We start from the raw sequence: 24,849 nt of genomic DNA, 5'->3' as shown, positions 1-24,849 counted from the left end.
CTTCTCAGAGTGTCACTTATTTCTTACTTAAAAGTTTTACTGTAAGGCAAAGGCTGAACTGCTCTCTATGGATTTCCACCCCTGCTGTAACAGTAGATACCGCTCTAACACTGACCTCTAGTGGCTCCCTTGCAGATAAGAGTAATTGTCCTGTTTGTATGTTTGTATAAAGACTAAAGTGTCTTTGGAAATGTTTGGAAACAAGAAGGAAACATTCCCTTTTCATAAATATATTTAAATGTCTTGTATTGTTCTGTTGACAGGTCTGTTTGAGCAGAGGGTGGATCAGTATCTGGAGGAGCTGCCAGACACAGAACAGAGTGGAGTCAACAAGTTCCTCAAAGGTTTAGGTGAGTTCTGCAGGAGACATAAAGGACTGGACTCAGACAGGAAATTAAAATGAGGCTGCAAACAACCTAAAAGAGAAATTCAAATATTTTTTTTATTTTATTTTGTCTAACATTCTCACACTACAAGATTAGATTACTGATGACACTTTGTTATTACTGTTATCTTACCAACTGCACCAACTTTCACCTCTTTTCATGATCACTATTTGTTGTTGCTACTAGTTTGCTAAGGAAGCAGACAGTCCAGATCTTAAGTCATAAGTATCTCACAGGGAAGAAAACATCCACATTCATGATACAGTGTAAGATTTTATCACATTGGCAGATATTCAGATTTCTCCACAGACTACCGAGGGACAATTTGGGGTAATTCGGCCCAAACTTCCTGTAATCTCAGTCTGGCTTTATCACCATTTACTCTATAATAACTAGACTTAAAAACACATACATCACTGTGATTATGCACCTCATGTGTTATGCATTATACATGATTTAATGGATTTGTTTTCACTGTTTTTAGGAAGTAAAATGAAGTTTCTCCACAAAAAGAACTGAGGGGAAATTGTCCTGTTTTCAGTTGTATACCAACAACAAACTGAAGACCTGATGTCCCAAATCTCTGCATCATGATGATTCTCACTCTGTTTTTTGTGTAAACTTGTACATATTTCACTGCAAGCTGGCTGCGATACTCTTCAGTGTATGTTTATAGTCCCTCATGAGATAGTGATAGCAGGGCGGTACACACCAGGTGAGCCGTAGAGTAACCACTGATGTCCAGGTGTGCTTGTAAAGAGTGTTATCAGAATGTGTGAGCGTATGTGACTTGATATGGGCATAGATGTACAGTTTCTATGTTTTCATTTTGCATTATTTCACCACAGTGTTGTCCTCTGTTTAAGGAGCGTAGAACCTATTCGAAACTGTACATGCATTAAGACAATGAAGAAGATGATTGTAACTGTTCATAAAGTCTTTTGCAATCTTTTATTAAAAAAAACAATAATTCAAATGCAGCAAATGGCTTAGTGTGCTACTGAGTTTACTAATAATATACATGTTACATATTTATGTTGGTAAATGTTGTTTAATGGTGAATCTGAGATCCAGACTTGCTGCCATCCTGAAGTTGCTCTTATTTTTCATACATCAAGACTTCAGAAAGAAGCAGAAAGTTACTTTTCCTGTCATATGAACCAATTATCAATAACAACAATCTGGCTTTTATAACTTTCTTCATATTGTTTCCCAAAAACAAGTCCCAAATCATGTAGATATCACTTTGGGAAAGAGAAATGTGTAATTCATGTTTTGCCACATGATATAAAATCACCTCATTTTACATGTGACAACTCAATGACAGCTTCCCCCTAAGCTATGCATTAGGAGAAGCTGGTAAGATCCCTAAAGGCACAGTTAGTCTAGCACCAGCTACCACATGCTGCTGCTAACCTAATTATGTCTGTGCACATCACTCTGGTGGCTGTCACTGCCATGCTGTTATTAGCTCTACTAACTGAGAGGCTCACTGTTGATTTCAGCCGCCATATTACTTTTCCTCTGCTTGTGCCCTTTATGGCAATTAAGGTTGACATTTGATGTCAAGTAAGTGTGTTCTGTGTTTAAGATAAACCTGCACACCAAACTTATCTTACAGGACCTATAGTCTGTGATGGAATATAGGAAAGTATATTAAACAATTATGTAAAATTTCACGGTACAGTAGAAGCACTTTATTTCCATTTTGTGAAACTTTATACTTTCACCTCAACAGCTACATTTCAAAAGAAGATATTTTACTTTCTGTCCACTGTGTTTATTTGATGGCTATTGCTTTACATATTAAGAATTTACATATCTACACAGCAGTAAAGGACATGTGGTAGTGATACTGGACCACCTGCTACATTAAAAGACCTTTTGCAAGTTAATGCATCAATAATTTAACACCATGAAGGGGACGGTTCAGAGTGACTACTTTAACTTCAGTGTATTTACTGTCACTGCTTTTATCTGTGTAATAAAATGATTGAATGCTGCTCTTTTTATCAAAAAAAGAAAAAAAAAGTTACATGTGGTAACTTGACTCAAGAAAATGGTAAACCTTCTCCTCCTGACTGTCATTTATTTTTTTTAATTGTTTTGAAATTTCCTGTAATTTGATGCCAATAGGAAATTTCTAGACTTTTTGTTTTCTGTGATGATTGTTTCAGTCCATGCCTTGGTATAAAATATGACAGTAGATGTGAATCATTCACATATATTTAGTCTTTAATAATGTGTCAGCAGTAGGTAATGCACCTGTCTGATGTGATTACTTACCTGCAGGAGCAGGTGGAAGGTTACCAAGTACATTTACTGTACTTAAGTACAATTTTGAGCTACTTGTACTATATTATTTAACATTATTCCATTATTCCATACTTCACCCCATTTTCAGAGGTTAACATACTAATGTACTTTTTATCCCACTACATTTATTTGACAGCTATAGTTACTGGTTGCTTTGCACAAGATTTTTAAAACCTGTAATAAGCATATAAAATATGATTAATTGTCACATAGCACATTAAACGACATTAAAATGTTGCTTATATGTCAATGCATCAGTAATATTATCCAATTCATTAATATGATATATAATAACGTCACACTATTTTTTTGCTTAGTAAGTATTTTTTTAATACAACTTTTAGCTAAAATAGATAATTTTCTCATTATAGTATTGCAACTTTTATTTATCAAAAGATATGAATACTATACATAAAGCCATTCTTCTAAACTTTATAAGAATACAGTGTCACGCTACAGCTTTGAGAAACGTCAGAAGTATTGCATGACTATAAAATCTCACGATTAACTGCGAGACTTGCAAGCTCCAAAATTTGGCCGGGCCAAAGAGCGACATCCGATGGGGGGACCGACACTCGGAGCTGCACGGGTCAAGGTAAAAAAAAAACCTCTCACTGTAGACAGACACATAGCGCAGGACAGCTGACATGATTGACAGGCTGACAGCAGAAGTTGCTCCGCAGACAGACTCGTCTCCTCTGGACTGAAAACATCCTCACACGCGCTCACACTGATGTCTACTTATAGGTTTTGCATGAGATGTGCACTTGACATATATATATATGTATACACACAGTTTCTAGATGCTTTATACTGCGTGCTGTCCGTGCGTGCCGACTTTGTGTTTGCAGACTGTCCTCTTGTGTTTTGGATTGCACCACGCACGATGCCATGATAGGGGCGTAATCTCATGCGCACTTTCTAAAAAATAATATCACGCTCAGTGATGCGCTGGAGGTGAAGCTGCCAATGAAACGCAGAGGATGCGGGGGCAGGCACTCTGCAGCTCTGACTGACACCCTTGTTGTTATTAAACGAGGACGCATTAATAAAGTGCTGTCAGACTGACACGTTTATGAACAGGTGGAACATGAACGTGCCATAAGGAAAATCACTGGAAATCCCTAATTCCCTCAGTTTAACAGTGAGTAATAAGACACAACACTGTGTTCATACAGGGATGTATTGTTGTATAGTGATAAATAAGCCTCTGACAGTGACACCATAAATGATGATGGTTGCAAAAATGAAGATGAGCCTGAGTTAAAGCTTCCTCTAAACTTCACAATCACAGTAGAAAGTCTTGAATGTGGCAGATATTATCAGGGGAAAGTTTGCAAAGACATGCCTGTAAATTATGGCTGCACCAGCAATATAGTCTGCATGTTATGATTTTTTGACTGAGTCCACATTCCCTGTGAAAAAAAGCCTGTGAATTAGTAAAAATTCTGGTGTAGAAATACTTTTAGTTTATTATATTTTATTTATATGTTTATAAAAATGTTGAAAATTCAAATTTCAAGATATTTAGTCTAAAAAAACACAAGAATCATCCTTCAAATCTGTTCAGAAGAGTTCAAGAATATCTGATACTAATATCGATGTTTAGGAATAAAAAAATGTAATTGTATATTGGTCAATATTTCCTTAATTTATTTAACATTACACATAATCTAAACATATTTTAGGATCCTTTAGATTTGGTTATTAAATCATTTTGACCATCTCAACATGCCAGTGCTGGCTGGTGGATGGACTGGAGACACATCTGGTATGTCTGTAATGTCATTTGTTCTTCCATACGGCCCACATGTACACCGATACTGATCTATATCAGCGATAAGCTAAAATTGTTCTCTTATTAAATATCAAAATGCCTGCCATCTGTTTTATGTATTTTCATTGATAATTAACAGTTTTGTTTGGCAGCAGGTAAAATATTGGCACAGATTGTAGTTACATTTTTAGAAATGAACTTGCAAAAAGCTAAATTAACTCTGCATTCATCACTACTTTTTATATCAATATATGAGTAAATTGCTACAAATAATGTGAAAAATATTACTCACAGTGACAAACATATAGACAAAAGAGAAAAATTATCTGACTCTGCTGCTCTTTGAATCTTTATATCTCATTGTTTCGGTTTCATGGCCCACACTTCTGCTAGTTTGCAGGATGTGCAAATATGTAATTGTTTACTCACACGTTAGCTGACTTTAAAATAACTTCAAGTCCCCGTCCGCTCAAAAAAAAAATTTTCTTCTTGTTTGTTCAGTTGGATATTTGAGCTTCATTGTGCAGAATGATGTTTGTGCAGAGTTTCACACTAGAAGGCTGTTTTCATATTTATCTGCCGAAAGTGGAAAGTTTCTCTGAGCTCACTGAAAATCCAGTTCTAAGGGGCAGGCCTACGAGCAGGATTTGTGACATCACAACTAATTTTGATGCCAATCCTGGTCCAATATTCAACTTACCCAAGTGTGATGTGGAAACTTGAAGCCTCCAGTGCACAAACACTGGTAATAGTCTTTACAGTGAAGTAGGAGACATCTTGTGTCCAGCAGTTACGTTTTTTAAATGAACAATATTTGCATCTTCATAGATTCATAGATTCTGAGAGTTTTTATTGAGAAAGAAGGATGTAATGTAATTTTAAGAATTTAAACGTAGTAATTATACTTTTTTGTGGAAAAAACATATCAGACACACATTATTGTTCAAAGCAGAGTATTTTTATATGTCTTAATACATGTCTGGAGGGGATCTTTATAAGAGCGAGAATATGTCAGAGCTGTGTGTCTCAGCTTGTGTTCAACTTCTTCTGGCCTCCAGTAGCCAAACAATAAATGGCTCTTTTAACTGCATGATGCAGGTTATACTAAGTTTTAAAATAGAGGATCTCTGAATGCACAAGAGTGAGGTGTCACAACAAAGAAAGTGAAGCTGCAGTAACAAGCAGGACAAGCAAGTGGATCTGCTTTAACCGTTTGACAGGAGGCATGGTGAGATGCCATCAGCTGTAGCAGTTCAAGCACCCCATGAGTACAAAATATTTAGTGAAAACATCTCATAACAGTCCAGTTTCTGTGTTAAACTTACAGTGACCGAAGCTGACATCTTGAGCCAAGTCGGTCACCAGGAGTTATTATCATTCAGTAAGGATTTCTTTACAATTTAAACTGATAAGCAGAAGACTAGTGAAGACTCTTTTCTGTCGATGAATTCCTTGGCAGAACAGAAAGTGAGTTGTCTGAGGAGAAAAATGGTAAAATGTCTTAATATTTTAAGACTGGTTGAAGATAATCCTGCTTCCTCTGTGATCTCATCAACCTAATGTTAATAGATGTTACATAGGGGTACTTTCAAGGGAGAGATCACTGCGCAGGTTTCTATTATTGTGACATCTCTTGAGATGGCATGCATAACTGGTGCCAGGTTCACTTAGCTGTGCAGGGAAGCTGGCGGGAGGTTTCTGTTTGAAAGATAAATGCATGGAGAGTGCAGTGAAAGTATGTGCGCAGTCTGAAGATGCTACAGAGCTGAGTGAACAGGAGGCAGCGTGCACTACGACTGACTAATTGTGTTTCAAATTGGGTCTTTGAGTGCACAATGGGGAATGGGATTGCTCTAAGCTCCCCACTGAAGCACCCAAGGATGAGAAAGTTGTCAGATTTGTAGGTCAGGCTGCAGGGGTTGTTGTCAGGCAGACTTGCTCACAGCTTCGATGTCACAGCGGTTTGATTTTGGGCTATATTTGATGGTGGGTGTTTGCTTTAAGTTTCGACTGGTTATAACAGTGTCCTGTTCCCTGTTCCTTTTTTCAAGTTTCATCTGCAAAAGAGAACAGTTGCGTGTTTTGCAGATATACAGTCAGAGTATCATAGCATTATCCTCTCTGTGTCTAGATTTTACAATTAGCTCATTTTTTTTGCTCTTATGGTATTTGCTGTTCATTTTCTCTAACGTGCTGTTTTAAAATCTTAATTGATTTCACAGTGTTAGAGGGAATTACAGGAGTGTAGCCTAGTCCCATCTGGAGCTTATCAGAGCCTGACCCGGTTTTGGTGTGCTACGTTAGCGTGCAGCTCCGCTGGGACCTGTCCCCTCCTCGTGCTGACAAAGGGATGAGGAAGAAGGCCACAGCCAGCCCAGTATAGCCCAAAACAACCTGAGCCTCACATCACCTAGTCCTGCCTCACACTGCTTGCTCTAAAGACCTTAACAGTGCTTACAGTACAATTCTTCCCTCCTTCCCCATTGTAGGTCACTTGGTCTTCCTTCCTTCATTTTGGAAAGCGCTTCCGGGGATATTTTGCCCTACAAAAAAATAATTATCTTATCTCCCTAATTCCCAATTATTATGCACAGGCTTATTTAAAAAAAAAGGATTAGATTTTCTCCCTTTTTTGGTGGCTGCACCAGCGAGCAGGGGATGAATTTGAATGTGACACTCCTCTCCTCCGCTGCAGCGAGGGGGTCCTACACATGGATGAACTGGGGGAGGAGAGAGCACAGTGAGGCTGTCATGTAAGCCGTCTCCTCTGAGGCCACCTCTCGGTGCGCACTGCTTCCTGCCTCAGGTAGAAACCTCAGTGTTTCTGTTGCTGAGGCGTCAGACTGCTCGCTCTCCTCTCCTCTCCCTCCCACTGAGAAGGCGACTCCACTCTCCAAGGCACTGAAATGGACAAGGTAAGGTATTTATTTTAGCATTCTTTCCTATCTTGATTTTAACACTCTTTTTTTCTGACACAACTAGAGGTTGTTTCTTTTTGTGCAGCAGTTTCTTAATTTTGCACTGTTGATCCTGTGCTTGAACCCCTTCAGGGCAAACTGGGGCCTTTTTGTGTGAAGTTTGCATGCTTCTTATGTTTGTGTTGGTCCCTTCTCACCCCGTCAAACTAGTCAGATATTAGGAAAACCCCTGTTGTTGCCCTTTAAAAAGGCACAGTGTTCAAAACTGGAGTTGGGTGCTGCTCAACTGCAGAGGATGAATTTCTCCACAGGGAGTAATGAAGTATAACTTAGGTGAAAATGACTTTACTGTGCATCATCTTACAAGATTTCTGGTGACAGCTTTTGTTCTCTTTTACTGCTTTTATAACAAACTCAGATGTAAACACCAGGGACTACTTTTTTGATAATGACTGTGAAAAATTATTCTTTGATTTCTTATTTGAACAGAATTTATATCCTCTGTTTTTAATGTTTTACATCACAATGTTGAAATGCTTATGGTTGAAAAATTAAATCAGTTTCTAAATTATAGTACACCAACAATGCTCCTGCACAAGTTTGGTTTTATCATGGTGAGGTTTCACTCATATGCTTCTGAAAGTCTCCGAGGCATGCATGAGCAAAGAAAACAACAACTCTCTGGGGTGTGATCTAGCCCAAAGTAAGGTGCGAACACGTATGTTTCTGACATATGCCACCTCCTCTTTTTATCACTTGGCCCTGTGTGTGTGTGTGTTCAGTGTATACTATATTTTCAACACGAGGTTATTCTTTGTGTGTCTATCAGAGCTGCTCAGAGTGTTCAGAGCCAACACTTGCACAGAGCCTGTGTACACTCTGCAACAAGTGGTTGTGTTACCAGTGCACAGATGCACATCAGCATCAGAGAGCCACTTCAACTTCCCAGTACACAGACTTGCACCAACAACAGAGGCCCAGTGCCGCCCAGTGTCCCGACATGCACCAGAGAGGCTCCAGCTCCCTGCCTCCGACTGGACAAGGCAAGCATGGCTATTTACATACTTCAAGAGTGTGTTACCTCCACTCTCCAGGCCAGTATGACAGATTATTAGTGGGGCTGTACAGTCTGTCTCTCCCCTTGTCATCTGAGACAACTGCTTTGTTTTCTTTCTTGTGCCCTGTCTGTTTGTTAATCATGTGTCAGTAGGAACCATTGCAATGAATTATGCATGATGGCAACGATGGTTGATAATCGTTCCTGGAGATCCCTGTTTTATTGCACCTTTATTTAACACGTGGCCCAGATTCTTAGGGGCCTGCATGATTTAATTTTTTCTAATATTAGTGTGTTGCTATTTAAAGACCCTCCAGTATGTGTGGCAGCTTTGTACCCAGCTGCTTTTGCAGATCTTCTCAGCACTAGTTATCAAATCATAATAAAAGGACCGTAGATGCTTTATTGTGATGTGGGAGTGTTACTGTTTGGTTTGTATATTTGTGAGAAAAGCAGTGTGACTGCGCTTATAGACAGGATGTGGTCAGTCACGTTGGGTTTTCTGCACACAGGATGATGCTCAGCTCTCTACCACAGATCTGTGATAAGCAGCCATATACAGGCAGGAGGGGGGTTGGTTGAGGTGAGGCGGCCAGCAGAGAGCAGTAGGGCTGCGTTCATTAGCCTTAACCAGCTATTGTTAGATTAACGTTCTGTGGGCCAACAGTTTCTACAGTGACCTATTTAAAAAGGTGTGAAAGATGTTTTTGAGTGTGTGCCTTGGTATGTGTGTGGTTGCTGTTGCATCAAAAATGGATTGGACAGCACTGAAATATTATGCACTCACATCTTGGTCACTCAATACTCTTTTAAACGGTCCCCCTGCAACCTCAACTTGCAGCCTAATTTCCCACAATTGTATCATCCTTGCATCAAAGTACAGATCAAGGCCAGCCTTAATATTACATGCATGCCAATATAAATCATCATTTTACTTTTACCCACCTACTGTTTTGCCTGTGGGATTCTTCACCATATAGAAGTGTCACAGACTGCTTATACTGTGAAAAGTTTCATGATTTTAAACATGTAATAAGTGTATCAATGGATTAGACCTTTGCCTTTCAGTCATTTTAACAAACCCCTGTGGAAAAAAAATGTCCAGGTACAATTCCTGGCAGATTATACAACTGAAACCTTAAAAACATGCTGTCTACATATCTTCAAAGTATAGTCTGGCAATCCAAGCATGTAATAAAACCTTGAAAATTTAATGTCCAAATTCCTTGCAAGGTTCTAGCAATCAAAAATAGACCATCGGTTTTTACAGGGTGCTCCAGCGATTTTGGTATTGCACTTTAATAATGTTCCGACTTGCAAGAGACAGATTTTTAAAAGAATGGCCAAAATGGCCAGTGGCAGAGCCTGAAATATCCTGACTTTTAGTATCAGCTTTAGGTCAAACCCCAAAAACACATTTCCCATAATGTGACTCAGTAGTGTCTTTAGTTTAGAGCCTCCCTGCCTGGTAAATGTCCTTGTCATTCAAACTCTTTGTCCCAAGTTTGTAAAGGGGTTTTCTGTTACAGTTTTGTACACTCCAAGCCTAAGCAGATAACCTTTGCTGACACCACAATGATGTCATCGGGGTAATTTTTCTGACTGAGCCCCTCAAGATCCAGAGACATTATAAAGCTTTTTTCACTTTTGCAAATATGCTTAAAATAGTACCAGTACAAGCATGTGTTCTCCCCAAATGTGTTCTCAGCTTTTGCTTACACGCTGCACACTTATGGCGCTCTTCTAGCTGTGGGTGTGAATTGCTTGTCGACTGTTGCTAATACTCAACGCTCTCTCCTTCCTTCCTCCCTCCCCTCCCCCCCCGTCTGTTTTTTAGGCCCGGGGTCGTATCCTTGTTCCCTCCTCATGTGCCACTCTCACAGACAGGAGCCCTTGGAGCTGTTTTGTGAGTCATGTGACCTTCTGTGCTGCAGCAGCTGTCACCTGTCCTCCCACAAAAACCACAGGTCAGTCCTCTGACACCCAGCACAAGGACACTGCCGAGAAGGGCTAACCACAGGTTAAAAACTTCCTCTGAGCAACAGCACTCTCTAAACGCCCTGTCACTTTTATCATCACTATCTGCATACACTACCCTTGGCCCGCCTAATGTCTTTTAAGTATTCATACACTTTTGTTTTCTGTGATGTTATAGTACAGTAGTTGCCTCTAAGGTCACCTGCATAATGTCTTGTCCCCAGGAGAAACAAATTTAATTCCGGTGTTCTTCGAGGAATAAATTAATGAACTTTCTATCTGGCTGATGCTGTGATCTTGTGCCTCTCATGTTCAGGGTGGTGCAGATTGGGAAGGCCCTGCAGGATCAGCAGTGGTTGTTTGAGAGCCTGATGGTGCAGGTGGAGGAGAGGAGGTCTGCAGTGGAGAACAATGCCAAGCAGATAGAGGACAGGTTGGTTTAGACTCAAAAAAATACTTAAATCTGAGCAGCATCTGTCACAAAAACTCAAAAATTGAACAGTGTTGAATATAGAAAACTAATGCATAAATTAATGTCTGGAATGGTGCTAAAATCTTCTGCATCTGAGATTTTTCTGCTAGGAGTGAGACATTTATTTTCTCTTTTCTGTCTTTGTAGAGTTCATGGAGTAAAGATTGCACACAGGAAGGCGGAGAACCAGATTAAAATGGCAAAGATGATTATGATGAATGAGCTTAACAAACGAGCCAACCTATTAATAGAGCAACTGGAGGTAATTACTGTCTCTCTTTCTTTCTTTCTTATTGTTCAGCCAGTCGTGAATCTGAATGTAAAGAATCAGTAACCGTTGTGATGCAATCAGTCTTGAAAGCAAGCAAATGCGAGTCCAAAGTAATCTGTCAAAGCTGCTTAATCCAACATCTCAGGAACTATATCTGTCAAAAAAAACACAGAGCCATTGATTAGACCACAGTCTAGTCATGACTCTCTGTGTGCCAGTGATTACACATAACTGTATGCATTTTATTGGTTCTTGCAGAAAATCTCAGAGGACTTCCAGCAGCGTCTGGAGGACCAGCTGCAGGGGGCAATAGAGATGTGTGGCCAGCTGGACCATGTGCAGAAGTTCATCACCTGGGCTACAACTCACCATTGCAGAGGCCCGGTGCTCTTCAGCAGGGCACTGGTATGCTGACAGGCCAGTCAACAGATGGCCAGTGTCTTACTGTAACACACACAGTCCTATGAGGAAGCAGTAATTCATTTCTGTGGGGAAGAAGAAAAAAAACCCAGTGCCTCTTTTTAGTTACCTGAAGTCAGTTAAAGGGATTGTTAAGCCTGCTGTTTTAGCACACGTCAAATGGACTGTGTAGGTTTATTTTTAAAGGGGAACTCCACCATTTATACTCATAAAGGTCAGTTTACTAGCCACACAGAGTACTACTCAGCCTGTTTTACAATGTACTCTATATCTCTGGAGGACCTTTGTCAGTGTTGAAAACACTGTTGTCTGGTTTTTATGGAACTTGATCCACATGAGGGACAAAAAGTTAGAATATCTTTGCTTCTCTGCTTCAATTTTGAGAATTCTCTTTTAAAGTTGTCTCTTGTACTTTATGGAAGTGCAGTACTAAAGTGCGACTACTCTTTTAACCTAAAGTTGAATGTTAGATATCTGTGTTATTGGCGTTTGATCCCAGTGGCTTGAGTTTCAACGAAAATCATAAATCATTGTCTTTCCAGGTGTGTGTTGAGTGCTCATCCGTAATTTTACTATGGAAGTCAGTGATGACATTTGAATACAGAAGTCTCTGAAATGCAATATAGAAAATATATATTCTTCTTTCAGATTTCACTCCAGATGCAGCAACTGCTTGAGCCATCACTTCACCCCGACTCTTGGAGTCCCGTGAAGATCAAATTCAACTGGGATGCTAGTTACTGGACGAAGCAGATTTCCTCTTTAGGTAAAATGAATGTCGTTGAAGCAAGCTGGAATATTACAATACTACATGATGAACTCTCACCAATCAAAATCGAAGTAATGCATTAGAATAAAAAAATGAAATGTTTTGCATGACAGAATTCAGTGAATTTCTTAAAGGTTTTTAAAAATGTTTATGATGAAATTGTCAGTGTTTCTGAATTTGTTTTCAGTATCCTATAAATATTTTTTTTTGCAAAAGGAGATCCCTACCCATTCAACAGGACTTTATACAATGTAGTTATTATTATTAATATTATTTTATGCATGACCTATGCCATGTTGTTTTTGAACACAGCTCTTAATGTGACTGTTGCTCTGCAGGCCAACTGACTGTTGAGGGAGGAAACTTCACCTACCCTCAGGGTTTGGCCTGCTCCAGTATTCTGAGGCCGCAACCTATCACCTGCTTGGCTCTGCCGTCTGTGTGTCACAGAGGACTAGAGTCAGGCTGTGGGTACCAGACCTGCTATGAGTCCCAGATGTGTTGCCTGCATGGTATTCCCTCTCAGCCAGATCTGCCCAGACTGGACAAAAGCCAGCTGGGAGCCACAATTTACAACTCCAGCTGTGTTCAGCCCACCCTTCTCGCTGCCTCCCTGCACCAGAACCAGCAGCTCCAGAGGTGCTGGGACCCAAACAGCTCCTCAGCCTTACAACCATCCTCACAATCATCCCCTGTCGCGATGATCCAGCTCAATTGCAGTCGTGCATCCTCATCCCAGCCACAAGCCGCTGCCTCCCAGCCCCTGTCTCAGACTAAATCTTATCTCTATCACCAACACCAGAGGGAAGCTCTATCAGACAGCCAGGCTCAGCCAAGTGCAGACCGTAGCAGGCCAGGCCGGGGCCAAATGCATGGCCAGCGTCAGGGGAAGGTGCCCACTAGCACAGCTCTGCAGGAGGAGCTCAGTCACACAGCTGTGGACCGAGATGTGATGACTGAAGAGAACTGGGAGGAAAGATGCAGAGTTGAGGAGACTCGCGGACAAACAGCAGCGGTTGAACGTAGAGAGCTACTGGATGAGGAGCTGCAGCAGAACAGGAGGGAGCAAAGTCCTGTCCAACAGCAACATCACTTCCAAGTTTCTCCAGCAGCAGAGCTGAGAAAAGAGAGGACAAGACCTACACTGATGCTCAGAGACCACAGAGATGGCAGGGTGAGAGATTAAGTTAACAAAACAGCTTGACTGATACTGGATATTGGCAATAAATCTATTTTTTAGCTACCATTAAAAATTGTTTTGGCAAGGATCTCTCAAGTTTGTTTTGGCAGACATATAGTAATATTTGTAACAGTTATATACGTAACTTTGCTGGGAATAAAATTATTATAGACACCTAAAATTAGCAAAACTAATACAACAAAAATGCATTTAACAAGAAAAATAAGGGATAAATTCAGCCTGTAAAATATTCATGTACTGTAATTTCTCATTTAGCCAATATATGCCCTGCAGATTGGTCAGGCTGTACTTAACAGCACATCAGTATATAAAATACATTGTTCTGGTTGGAATAAAACTTCATAGTCATGTAGTGAAGCAGCATAGTTATGAACATCATTTAAAAATTTGGCAACAGCAGCTGCTGTGAGATCAAAGCAAGGCATGCGGTGGGACTTTGTGTACCTTGGTCTTCAATTTTTCATTTCACACGTGGTTCTGCAAAGTTTCTATGGGCACAAGAAGTTTCAACCCAGCTCACATCTCATGATATGGTAAAAACCACAGAACTCTGTTTACAAACACCTCTCAAAACCACAGTGCATCGGTCAGGTTCAAGCTCATTTCCTATGAAACACAGAAATTCAAACACTTCCTGAGAAAACACAAGCAACAAGACAGGCTGATTAATAGGCAACAAAGCCTAATTTGGAAATAGTACCATTAAGTGACAAATGCCATTTAAGTCAACACAAAGCCAGTAGGAAAATGTTATATTTATGGGAAGCAGTTATTTTATTTATTTCTGAAAAAAAGAGAGTGTTGAATCCAAGGCAGGACTATATGTTCACTATTAATTATAATCCATTAACGACCGAAACTAAAAGAAAACTGTTTATTTTAATGCCAGAATGATGACTTCCCACAGATGACAGCTAGTCTGAAAACAGATGGTACAACAGAAAAATGCTTCTTCTTTTATGAAGAAAGGGTGACAGGAAAACAAAGAGCTGCTCTGACAATTAAAGTTGAGCTGTTTATAGCAAAGCATCCTAGAAACCAGGAGAGCACTGTTCAACATAATCATACTTCATGTCAGAGATTTGAACAACCGCATAATCGCCTCTCTAAAAATCCTCAAAATGTCCGATTACAAACACAAATATCTATTGTCTTTACGTTTTCAAGTCACATCATCTGAAAATGACATGAAACCACTTGGGTGCAGTCATTTACTGTATGTACTTAACCTGTCATTAATGAGTCGCTAAGGGAATAGTGGGAGCTGCCAGTTTGATTTCAGCTCTGGTTAGCGCTCTGAGATAAATTCCAACACCCCCCACCCCCATTGTTACAGAGAGAAGGATTATAGTCTATTTTCCTCCACAGTCACAATCTTGCGTACCTCTCCCGAGGGGCATGGATCAGGTAAGTGTTTTAATCGCATGATACTTAAGAGCACATGCTCTGTTGTCAGCCTGGCCTGAATATGTATGATCGTACACTAGAAAAAGAAAAAAGAAAAAAGAGGGGACGCTTTAAAAGAACTGGTGTGAAATGATTTGTCAGCCCTCCTGCTTACATTAGCTGAAGACAAGGCTGATGTGTGTAAAGGAGCTTTTTGGGATACTTGCATTAATTAAATTGAGGAGGAGGAGAGTGGAGTAATAAGTGATTTGCAGTTGGCTTAATCAAAGGGCCACACTGCACCCCGAATGGTATATTTACATATGATAATTGGTGTTGTAACCAATCCTTTCATTGCCTGTACAATAACAGTAATATATGCAGCCATGTTTATAAGGATTGAGTTGTTTTGAATTAGTCTTAGAATAGGCTCTGAGTGATGTTTTTGTTAATTTAGTGTGTGCCTGTGTGTGTGTGTGCGTCCGTATGTGTGCCTAAGTGACACTCAAGGTTGTTTCCTGTGTGCTCCTTCTCTCTCCTCTCTGTTGTTAAGGGCATGAACAGGTGCATCTGTGCACGTGATACAGCTTGAAACCGCTGCTCAATTTTGTATGTTTTCTGCTCCTGACAGAGATCCACGTCCCTGGAGGTGTCCATGACAGCCCACGAGTGTGGATCTGACGTACAGAGCAGCAGGCTCAGCCCTAGTTCAGTGTGCGCGAGGAGGAAGAGACGCTCCCAGAGCATCCCGGCAGAACTGGCAGCCCCATCCACCAGGCCTTACACTGAAAGGCCCACAGGATGCACTCCCAGCCTGGAAGCAGGAGCTGCACATAAGGTATCAAAATATAATCATGCATGGGGAGGAACTGAAGCTCTGCTGTCAGGAAGAATAGAGGTGATTCCCACAGAGAGAGCAGATATTCCAAAAGTAAATTCGCAGTAGTTGACAGAACTTGCTCAGTTGTCATGGACTTGTAGATGTTCAAATTTCGATATTTGCTGACCACTTTAAGGTCTTCTTGTCCATGTTAAATAATAAAGACGAGAAAAATGGAAATTTGAACATCTATAATTTCATGACAGCTGGGCAAACTCCATTTACCAATGAAGCTCATGTGATTGTAAGCTCCAGAACAGCCACTAAAGAGACCTTGTGGTGAGTTTGTTTTCTTAACTGCTGTGTCTGAGGTTGAGAATGAAATCTGCCTTTAGCTTCAGATTTGATCCAAATATATATTTTATAACACTTCAGTCAGGGGAAAACGAGTAGTAGTGGCTCCAGTTTTGGCAATGTTTGTATTTTAATACTTAATTTGAAAGATAACATGCTTCTATAACCACCTACAAAACCCTTTACAAGTCAGTGTTTGGATGAAACCCTCCCACTGTGGTCATGTTATGAGTAAAGGCAAGTTCTTCTCAGCCTAAGACGTTTTTACAGTAATACAAGTTTTACATGATGTCTGTTTTGTTCCTAGTTTGCTGGTAAGGATCCCAGGCAGAGGAGAGCTTCAGATGGCGTGCTTTGTGTTGTCAAGGAAACTTCGTTTGACATGGCCCCCTCCAGAGGCTACCGGTCTCCATTACTGTCCTATAAGACAGAGCCAGGTGCTGGAGAATTGCTTTCAACCATTTACTTACATCCTTGATTAAACAAAATACAGAGTTTGTGATTACATGCATCATACAATACATCTTCCTCTTTAATAGATCACTGTTTTACTTATGTAAATGAAGAGATTGACTATGAAGCCAAGGAAAAGTGCAGGGTGTCACGAAACAGTCACAACAGGTACGTATTGTAAAAACATCTGTCTGTGCAAAAAAAAAAAAGTCATGAAAATAAGTTGTAGTTTTCATTATTTGTTGTCTGCTTGCCTCTAAAGCAACATAGATGTTCAGAAGGACTTGGGAAGGCCCAGGGTTCCAATGGTTTGCTTAGAGCGCCTCAAAATCCTTGTGTCTCAACTCCCTCCACATGGAAGACGGCAGAGTGACCCTTTACCTGCCAGCACGACGGAGAAGAGTGAAAGTTTGCTGCAGCAGAGGACCTGGCATGATGTAACCCTTGAAGTATATCTTATTAATTTTTATACAGTAAAGGCAAGATTAAGATCATTTGAATTTACTGAGCTCATAGGACTTGGTTTTACAATCTTGTATTGTAATCAGCAATCATTCAGTGAGTGGGGCTAAGGGGTAAACCATAGACTGTGTAAAAATTATGGACATAGCCACCATGACGTCATGGGAGTTTGTGGACTCCTGTTTCAAAGCCTGGAGTTTGGCATTTTGTGATGAGAAGTGACCATATTTGGACGAGAGTGTGGAGCTGGGGAGGAGCTCTTCAGGGTCCAAATACAGCACCTCATGCACCACCGTGGCAGCAACTTGTCAATCATAAAGTTGCAACACTCTAAAGCATACCCTGCTTTATCGTCTATTTTACTCTAAATGGAGCCATAATTTACAATATGAACATCATGCTGTATTGAAGAAGACTTGAAACTAGCGATTGAGACCATAAACCCATTAGGAAAGTGTTTACTGAGGTAATAAATCAAGTGAGAAGTAGGGTCGTTTTCTCATAGACTTCTATACAAACAGACTTCTTTTTTGGAGCCAGTGGAGTCACCGCCTGCTGGCCATTTCGAGAGAATGCAGGTTTAAGGCACTTGTGCACTGGCCTGATTTTTCATATATTTTAACAGAAAAACAGTACAGATATGATTATTGAAGTATATTGAAGTAGTATTTTTTTCAATTAAAGGCAATATTTTTTCATCCCTGTCAAAATGTGCTTTTAAGTGGCATGACATCATATTATGAAATACCCATGTCATGCTGAGAGCTGACCAAGTTCAATATTTTTCGAAGTAAAAAAACAACTTTTGATTATTGAAAATTGTTGACATTGAAAGTTACATTCTTGTTTACTTATTTTTGATCAGACAGTTCCTGATTTAAATCAAAATCTTGTTTTTAGAGTATTTAATGTAGCCAAAAAACGTCCAACTGCTTGTGATGAGACAACATTCAACATTCGAGAACTGTTGCTTCTTTTGTTAACAGAAAAAAGTGCTTTCAAATGATACATAAGGTTTACACATTTGCAAATTATTCTTATGTTGGGTCTTGGAAGGCAGTTTAGATAAATACAAAAATGATTTCAGGGTTTCATCCCCTGTAGATGATGTAAATTGTTTCCTACAGTGTTGGCGTGATTGCTACAAATTATTATTTTATTTCATACATCTTAGAAATCACTGAATATTCTAGTTAACATGCTGTTAAGAGGTTTTATAAATAGATTTTAGACAGCATCAAATATCAAAAATAATAACTCTCCTCTCCTCTCTTCTCCTTGTTATAAATGTAGGGTATAACTGGAGGCTCTGAGACCATGAGGACCACACACTCAGTCACAGCGCCACCATATGCAGAGCGAGAAACTTGCAATCAGTCTACCACACACATAACCAGCAGTGAGTTTGACACCCGAGGAAGACTCAGCACTCGCACAGTATCTACACTGCCATCCACTGACCCTGAATATGTGCCACAGGGTTGCTCTGCACTTGATCTGGACTCGGACTCTGATCCCAGGTCAGTCTCAGAAGTAGCAGTTGTTTCTCTGGTAGATCCAGACTGTAACCCACAGCTAGACTCAGATGCATCACCAGAGTCTGACTTAAACGCAGAGTCTTCATCTGAGGCTGAACTTGAATGTCTGGCTGCGGAGAAATCAGCAGCTGCAGGGGCAATGGGGCCCCGTGAGGAAACTCACATTGTGGGGGATTCAGAGCCAAGTCTTGAATATGAGGCAGACCCAGAGTCAGATGCAGGAGCGGGATCTGAGGATGTCCAAGGGCTGGACGCTGATGCAGAATCAGGCGATGCTGAAACCGAGTCAGATGTCCAGCCTGAATACGATCCCAGTTTTCAGGCAGAAACTGATTCTGACGTTGTATCCGATCAGCCACTGGACTCTCAGGGCTCCTTGGAGTCTGAACTTGACATTGAATCTGAACCTGAACTGACAACAGACGACCCACAACCACTTCGCTCTGACCTGGAAGAGGAGTCCCACATTGGACCTAGTCAGAGGCCGCTTCTAATCGCAAACCCAGTCCTGCAGAGGGGGAGGGAGGAAGTCCAACCTGAGCAGGACAATGCAGAGATGGAGAATGAGGACTTCTGCGCTGTGTGTCTGATCGGCGGGGACCTGCTGTGCTGCGATCGCTGCCCAAAAGTCTTTCATCTGTCTTGTCATATCCCGTCTCTACTAAGCTTCCCTTCGTAAGCTTCTTATGTTCTCACCTGAAATACAAATGTTCACTGCAATCCTCTCATGTCCTATTAAACTGTTTACGTGAAGCTGTTATTGTTAACCTTTCTTATCCTGCTCAGAGGTGACTGGGTGTGCAGCCTGTGCAGAGATGTTGTGCAGCCAGAGGTTCAGTATGACTGTGAGAATGAGAGAACGTCGGGGGAACACACATCGGCACATGGACTGTCTGCATGTGACCAGAGAGTAAGTCAAATTTATTAACAAATCATTAATAATGGCGGTGGTGTTGTGGTGCTGGACATGTTCAGTGTTTTCTGTGATTGAATTTCCTGCTTTTTTTCTTTCATGTTTGGTTTGTAGAAATGTGAGCGGCTGACTCTTCTGATCTTCAGTAACATCCTGAGTGCTCCCTTCCATGAGCCTGTCAGTCCACTTGTGAGTGATCGCCCTTTTCTTACAGTCCAGTTACAGTAAAAGCCAACTCCCCTTCATTATCTCATTTATTTGTCATTATACTGTGCCTGTAGCAAAGTAGCATCATGAACAGTTTTTCTCATGTTTCTGCTTACATCAACACACTTTTTATTCATTTTGGGCTCAGAGGGATTGATAACGAGCAAGCTCTACTCAAAGAAATAATTAAGCGTTTTGGGAAATATGCCTATTCATTTCCATGCTGAGAGTTATAGTAGATGAGAAGATTTATACATTAGTATCTGTTCCTTGAATATGAAGCTACAGCCAGCAGGTGTTTAGCTTAGCATAGCATAAAGACTGGATACAGGGGTAGTCTTTGCAGGTTTCCTGGCAATGTTGTTGTGATGACAACACTCCAGGAAGTCATTGGTCCCGCCCAAGATTGCAGTTTTACAGAGGCACAAAGGCAACTGCAATCTGTCATTTTTAAACTTTGGTTTTTGTCCTGATTAAACAAACAAGATATAACATGTAAATTGGTGAGGTTTAGGTGGTTTTTCTTAAATTTGCACAGAACCAGGCTAGCTGTTTCTCTCTATTTCCAGTCTTTTTCTTTGTGCTAAGTTAAGCTAACTGGCTGCAAAATTGTTTTTTGGCATCTTGGCCTTTATTGACAATCAAGAGTGTAGAGAGAGACAGGAAACAATGGGAGGGAACAAAGGTCTTTCGACTTAATTTTTAGTGCACAGACATGAGAGTGATATCAATCCGTAAGCCTAGTGAAAGAGAATAAGTGCATTTCCCAAAACTATTCCTTAAAGCTAACCTCCTCTTGAGTCCAGTGAGGTTAAAATTGCAACCATTGTTTATCAATGACACTATCAAGACTTGTGTGTGCATCGCTGATCCATCATCGTTTGAGCCATCAGCATATTTAACAAGGAATATTTTATCAGCAAGAGGAAAAAGGATTGAATGATTTAGATTAAGACTCTGTTAGCATGGACGTACAGTAATATTCTTCCAACTGCAGTGGCTTGATTTACGTCAATTTGTTTGATGCATTTTGAAGGCAGAAAGATCTACGAGGCAATTCAGTTTGAATGAGTTAGAGGAAATGAAAGTGGCTGGGTGGATTATATAAAAGTCTCAGATACTTAACTGCTTTCTCATGCAGGCTCGTCATTACTACCAGATCATCAAGAGGCCCATGGACCTGTCTGTGGTCAGGGCCAAACTCAACAAGAAGAATACCCGACATTATAACTCGCCAGACCAGTTTGTTGCTGATGTCTGTCTTATGTTCCACAACTGTGCTAAATTCAATTATGTAAGTTAAAATTTGACGACCTCTGTGTGTATTCAACATATCATTTTACTCATACTGAAATTACAGTTATTATCATGATTATAATTGATCTCAGTTAAAATTGATCATACCTTAAATTGCACTGATCTGTGTGTAACAGCTCTTTCTCTCTCTGACCACAGCCTGACTCTGAGGTGGCCCAAGCAGGACGCAGCTTGGAGGCGTTCTTCACCTCCAAGCTGAAAGAAGTTTTCCCTGACAGAGTTTTCCCTGTGGCTGAGGCGGACAGTGACAGTGACGAGTACGATGAGGCCTACAGGGCCGCTGAGAGTGGTTTCCCCTGGCCGGAGAGGAGGGAGCAGTGTCACAGGAAGAGGAAGAGGAGACACTCTCTCAAGTCGAGGAGACATCACTTCTAACTCAGAGGTGAATGGAGTGCAACCAAGGACACATGAGTATGCTGTATTTATGTGTAATTATACTGCTTTGTTGAGCAGCCTTGGGGGGGGGGGGGAACAATGCAGTATGTTGTGGTTTGCAATAATATCACAGTGCTGCCATCTAATGGCAGCTAAACGTAATGAAACAATATCTTAACAACAACACAAGACAACTGAACATCTCTGCAGATTTCAGTTGAACATATTACAGAGAGTTAAAAAATGGATTAAAACAAATTTAGGTTACAAACTATAAGCTGTGTATTTGAACGCATATCCTGTTGGAGGAAAGGGGTCAACAAACAAGAATCCAGAGTTTGTTGGGTTGCTTCTGCAGCCTGTTATAGAAGAGATTTGATGTTGTAATTGTCACCATCTCATATCATATTTTGCCCATGATACCCCTCTGATGCACTGGAAATTACTTAAATTAATTAAAATCATTTACCTGAAGCTTTACGCTATATTGTACAAAAAGAATGCTGTTGTTGGATGTTTAGTAAACTCACTATGTGTCTTTATTAAGTGGATTTCTTGACTTTTTTTTAGGTGAATATAGCCCTGATTATACACAGCACTTTGAAATATTGTATTTACCACCTTGGTAAATGTTCAACATATTTATACATGTGTAACTGTATAGAAGTTTATTTTATTATATTTGCCCCTTTCTTTTTAGTGACTAAATGATTGCAGGCAATTATCATAGGTTTGATTATTTGATATAATTATCAGTAGCTTTCTTGAAAAGCAGCACTGAATCTGACCCGAATGATGCAGAGAATGAATGATAACCAGTGTTAGACCTCAACAGGTCATGGAAATGTACATGTTTGTAATATGATTCAATATCTGTGGATTCAGATTGAAGAGAACAGTACAGTAACTGTCTGTTAGTTAGAGGTATTAGAGGAAATCTGAGGAAATTGTACATTTAACCATAAATTAAGTTTGTGTACATTTTTGTTCCACCAGTGTTGAAAAAGAAATGTTTCCCTGTTATCTTAAGTATCTCAGGCCTAGTAAGGGTGAAATTGATATCATTCATCATTGATAATTATAAAACTATCCTTGCAATTTGTAGTTACACAGTAGAGAGGAAACATATCATTTTATATTACCCGCTGCTGTAGCGCATTTCCTCTTTTTAAACATACTTTAACTTGCTTCCTGCAGCTTAAGATAGAGTTTACTTGACTTTTACAGTTTTACTGCACAAATTATTGTCTGTGCACTCCTTGATTGTTGTCAAGACTAGTGAATATACAGTATATGTAATGTTACTTCCTTTGAAATCAATAGATATAATAGTATTTCCTACAGTATGAAGGAAGACTTATTATACTGTAACTGTACTGACTGTAGTTACTGTCACTGTTTCAGGAGAACAGTCTGGTACATTTTTTTCTCCTTTTTTTTACTGTAACTATGAGCCATAAATGCACATATATGAATATCAATAAAATGCATTCAAGAGAAAATATGTTTCTTATTATTTTGCGCCTGTCATTATTAATCATTATACAATATGTTTCATAAGATGGATGAATGTAAAAGCAAGTTTTTTATGTCATCATAGATGTGTTATTTATTGTGTCACTGTGTGGCTATCTAATGTATGTGTTTCGTATTCCAGCCATTTATGGAGTTGGATTTATAGTTTTGGGGTATTGTGATCTCTTTCAGCTTCATTTACAAAAGCTGCACCAACAAATACATATAATTCCTTTTAAATAAAAATAGTGCTCATACATGTTTATTCACATTTTATTTCCCCTTTATTTACTTTGGGAGTAGCTCGAACATGATGACGTATCACATTTTTATGGAGATAATTTATTCTGAACGCATTTCAACACTGTAAGATGTATTCAGATTGTTCAATTTGAATAAAACTCTGTGGACAGATTTGGGTGAGCAGTGGAAAAATAAGAATTTTTGGCTCCCTATAAAAAATCTTCTGAGCTTCATCTTCTAGTCTAATTCCAATGTGTCTGCTCTGATTAAACTCAGTGATAATGATGATATCCAGTGCTGAAATCCCTCTTAGGTACGGGGATAATAAATCCGGTGTGTTTGTGTTGGATGATATAACATGGTTTGGATTTCAGAGTGGTGGAATAGAGGCCGAACTTGTTATTGCAAGGATCTGCAGAGGATGATTTCTGCAGGTTTTGGAGATAACGGTCCAACTCAGGGCATGAATATCATGCAGAAAATATCGTAAATATAGTAAATAGCAACACCATTAACAGAGAATGTCAATGCAGCTTTCCCTGATAAAATTAACAATGTAAGGACCAATTTTAAGGGGATGCTGAGCCACATAAGCAGATACAGCATAAGGTGTAAAGCATATGTAACCATATATAGTTCAAAAATAAATCATGCCATTATATGTCAGTGACATCATAATCTGTCAAATGCACAAGTAAGTCAATAAAAAGGTTCTGGGTATGTTATGGTTAATATAGTTTGGGTGGGGCTGGCTCCCAGGTTTATGAGGCCACCAGCAGCACATTATTGCTCCATGTCATTTTCTATCTTTAATCTTTTTATACTTGCCTCTCATTAATTTTTGTCTGCTCTGAATTTCTAGACCTTTGAGACCAGTTTACAATCCAAAACATAAACTTTTTAATCATTTTGTACCACTGTAGATTCAGTCAATTATCCAATTAAGAAAGCAAGAAGCTCTAAAAACATTCTTTCATTGCCACTTTAAATAGAACTTTAAGCAAATCACTAACATGTGATGATGAATAAGATTGGCTGGAAAACAATGAGAGAAGAGCGATGGAGCTCACTGGAGACTGTCTTCAACACAGACATGATGTCACCCTGCTGCCTGGCCCTGCGGCTTTTTACCCAGGAGACACTGCTGGCTGCTGCCTCAAATCACGCACAAGAAATTAGATAAAGGACTTTGAAAGATTTGTCTAGAACATTCAATTGCATGTAAAACAATGTTGTGATTGTGGTGCAAATTTAAGGGGAAAAGTTCAGAAATCTCAGGGGCACAACATTTGTTTTAGCTGGATTTTGGTATCTGGATATCTGGTTTATATTTTGTCATAATAGAATGAGGGATGTAGTTTAATATGTAAATTCATTTCTGGAGTAAGGACAGTGTTTAGGACAAATCCCTGGTGGTGTGATGGAGTGTTATTGTTGATATAATAGGACCCCCTCAGTGCAAATGCTGTCCAAGTGGCAGTTTGACATCAGTTCAGTGTTGCTGTAGATATGATATATATTTATATTATATATATATTAGTTAGGTTAATCATTAATAATCATTAATAACACTACACTGCTCATTTTCTTTTTCTTTTATTCTTCTGTTTCTTTTTTGAGAGGACATACAAGTCAAAGTTTTTATATGTACACTGTTTTGGTCAGGGGGGCATCTTGCTACGTTTTATTCTTGAATAAGGTT

The 24,849-nt window shown here is 39.7% G+C and overlaps 2 protein-coding genes across 6 annotated transcripts in view; both read left to right on the top strand.

The window, feature by feature from the left end:
* The window catches only part of dennd2b (DENN domain containing 2B), a 48,207-nt gene extending 46,142 nt beyond the window's left edge, over positions 1–2,065 (top strand). For all 3 annotated transcript variants that reach the window (XM_067588461.1, XM_067588470.1, XM_067588457.1), the window contains exons 19-20: positions 264–350; positions 871–2,065. In XM_067588461.1, coding sequence (XP_067444562.1) covers positions 264–350; positions 871–905 — 122 coding nt within the window. In that variant the 3' untranslated portion in view covers positions 906–2,065. The remainder of the gene's footprint in view (positions 1–263; positions 351–870) is intronic.
* A 1,128-nt stretch (positions 2,066–3,193) lies between these two features.
* Positions 3,194–22,375, top strand: trim66 (tripartite motif containing 66). Of its 3 annotated transcripts, none has more exons than XM_067588445.1 (18): positions 3,194–3,297; positions 7,175–7,394; positions 8,227–8,440; positions 10,292–10,421; positions 10,748–10,864; positions 11,051–11,165; positions 11,433–11,579; positions 12,243–12,360; positions 12,702–13,537; positions 15,582–15,788; positions 16,432–16,561; positions 16,664–16,745; positions 16,840–17,014; positions 18,333–19,252; positions 19,364–19,487; positions 19,605–19,679; positions 20,839–20,991; positions 21,153–22,375. In XM_067588445.1, exons 2-18 carry the CDS (start codon positions 7,386–7,388, stop codon positions 21,387–21,389), a joined length of 3,789 nt encoding a protein of 1,262 aa, XP_067444546.1. In that variant the 5' UTR covers positions 3,194–3,297; positions 7,175–7,385; the 3' UTR covers positions 21,390–22,375. The 3 variants fall into 3 exon arrangements, with proteins under 3 accessions (XP_067444546.1, XP_067444531.1, XP_067444537.1); XM_067588430.1 differs by having other exon boundaries at positions 16,840–17,026; XM_067588436.1 differs by lacking the exon at positions 3,194–3,297 and adding an exon at positions 3,364–3,846 and having other exon boundaries at positions 16,840–17,026.
* The last annotated feature ends 2,474 nt before the right edge of the window (positions 22,376–24,849 follow it).

Source organism: Thunnus thynnus, chromosome 1 (assembly GCF_963924715.1).
Source record: "Thunnus thynnus chromosome 1, fThuThy2.1, whole genome shotgun sequence".
Lineage (NCBI taxonomy): Eukaryota > Metazoa > Chordata > Actinopteri > Scombriformes > Scombridae > Thunnus > Thunnus thynnus.
The sequence above is the reverse complement of the archived record's forward strand: the minus strand, read 5'-3'. Positions and strand labels throughout refer to the sequence as shown.

Excerpts from the sequence above, each read along its gene's own strand:
- trim66 (XM_067588430.1), top strand. Across the intron at positions 12,361-12,701 it reads GAAGCAGATTTCCTCTTTAG|GCCAACTGACTGTTGAGGGA; the intron begins GTAAAATGAATG and ends GTTGCTCTGCAG. Across the intron at positions 19,253-19,363 it reads TCTCTACTAAGCTTCCCTTC|AGGTGACTGGGTGTGCAGCC; the intron begins GTAAGCTTCTTA and ends TATCCTGCTCAG.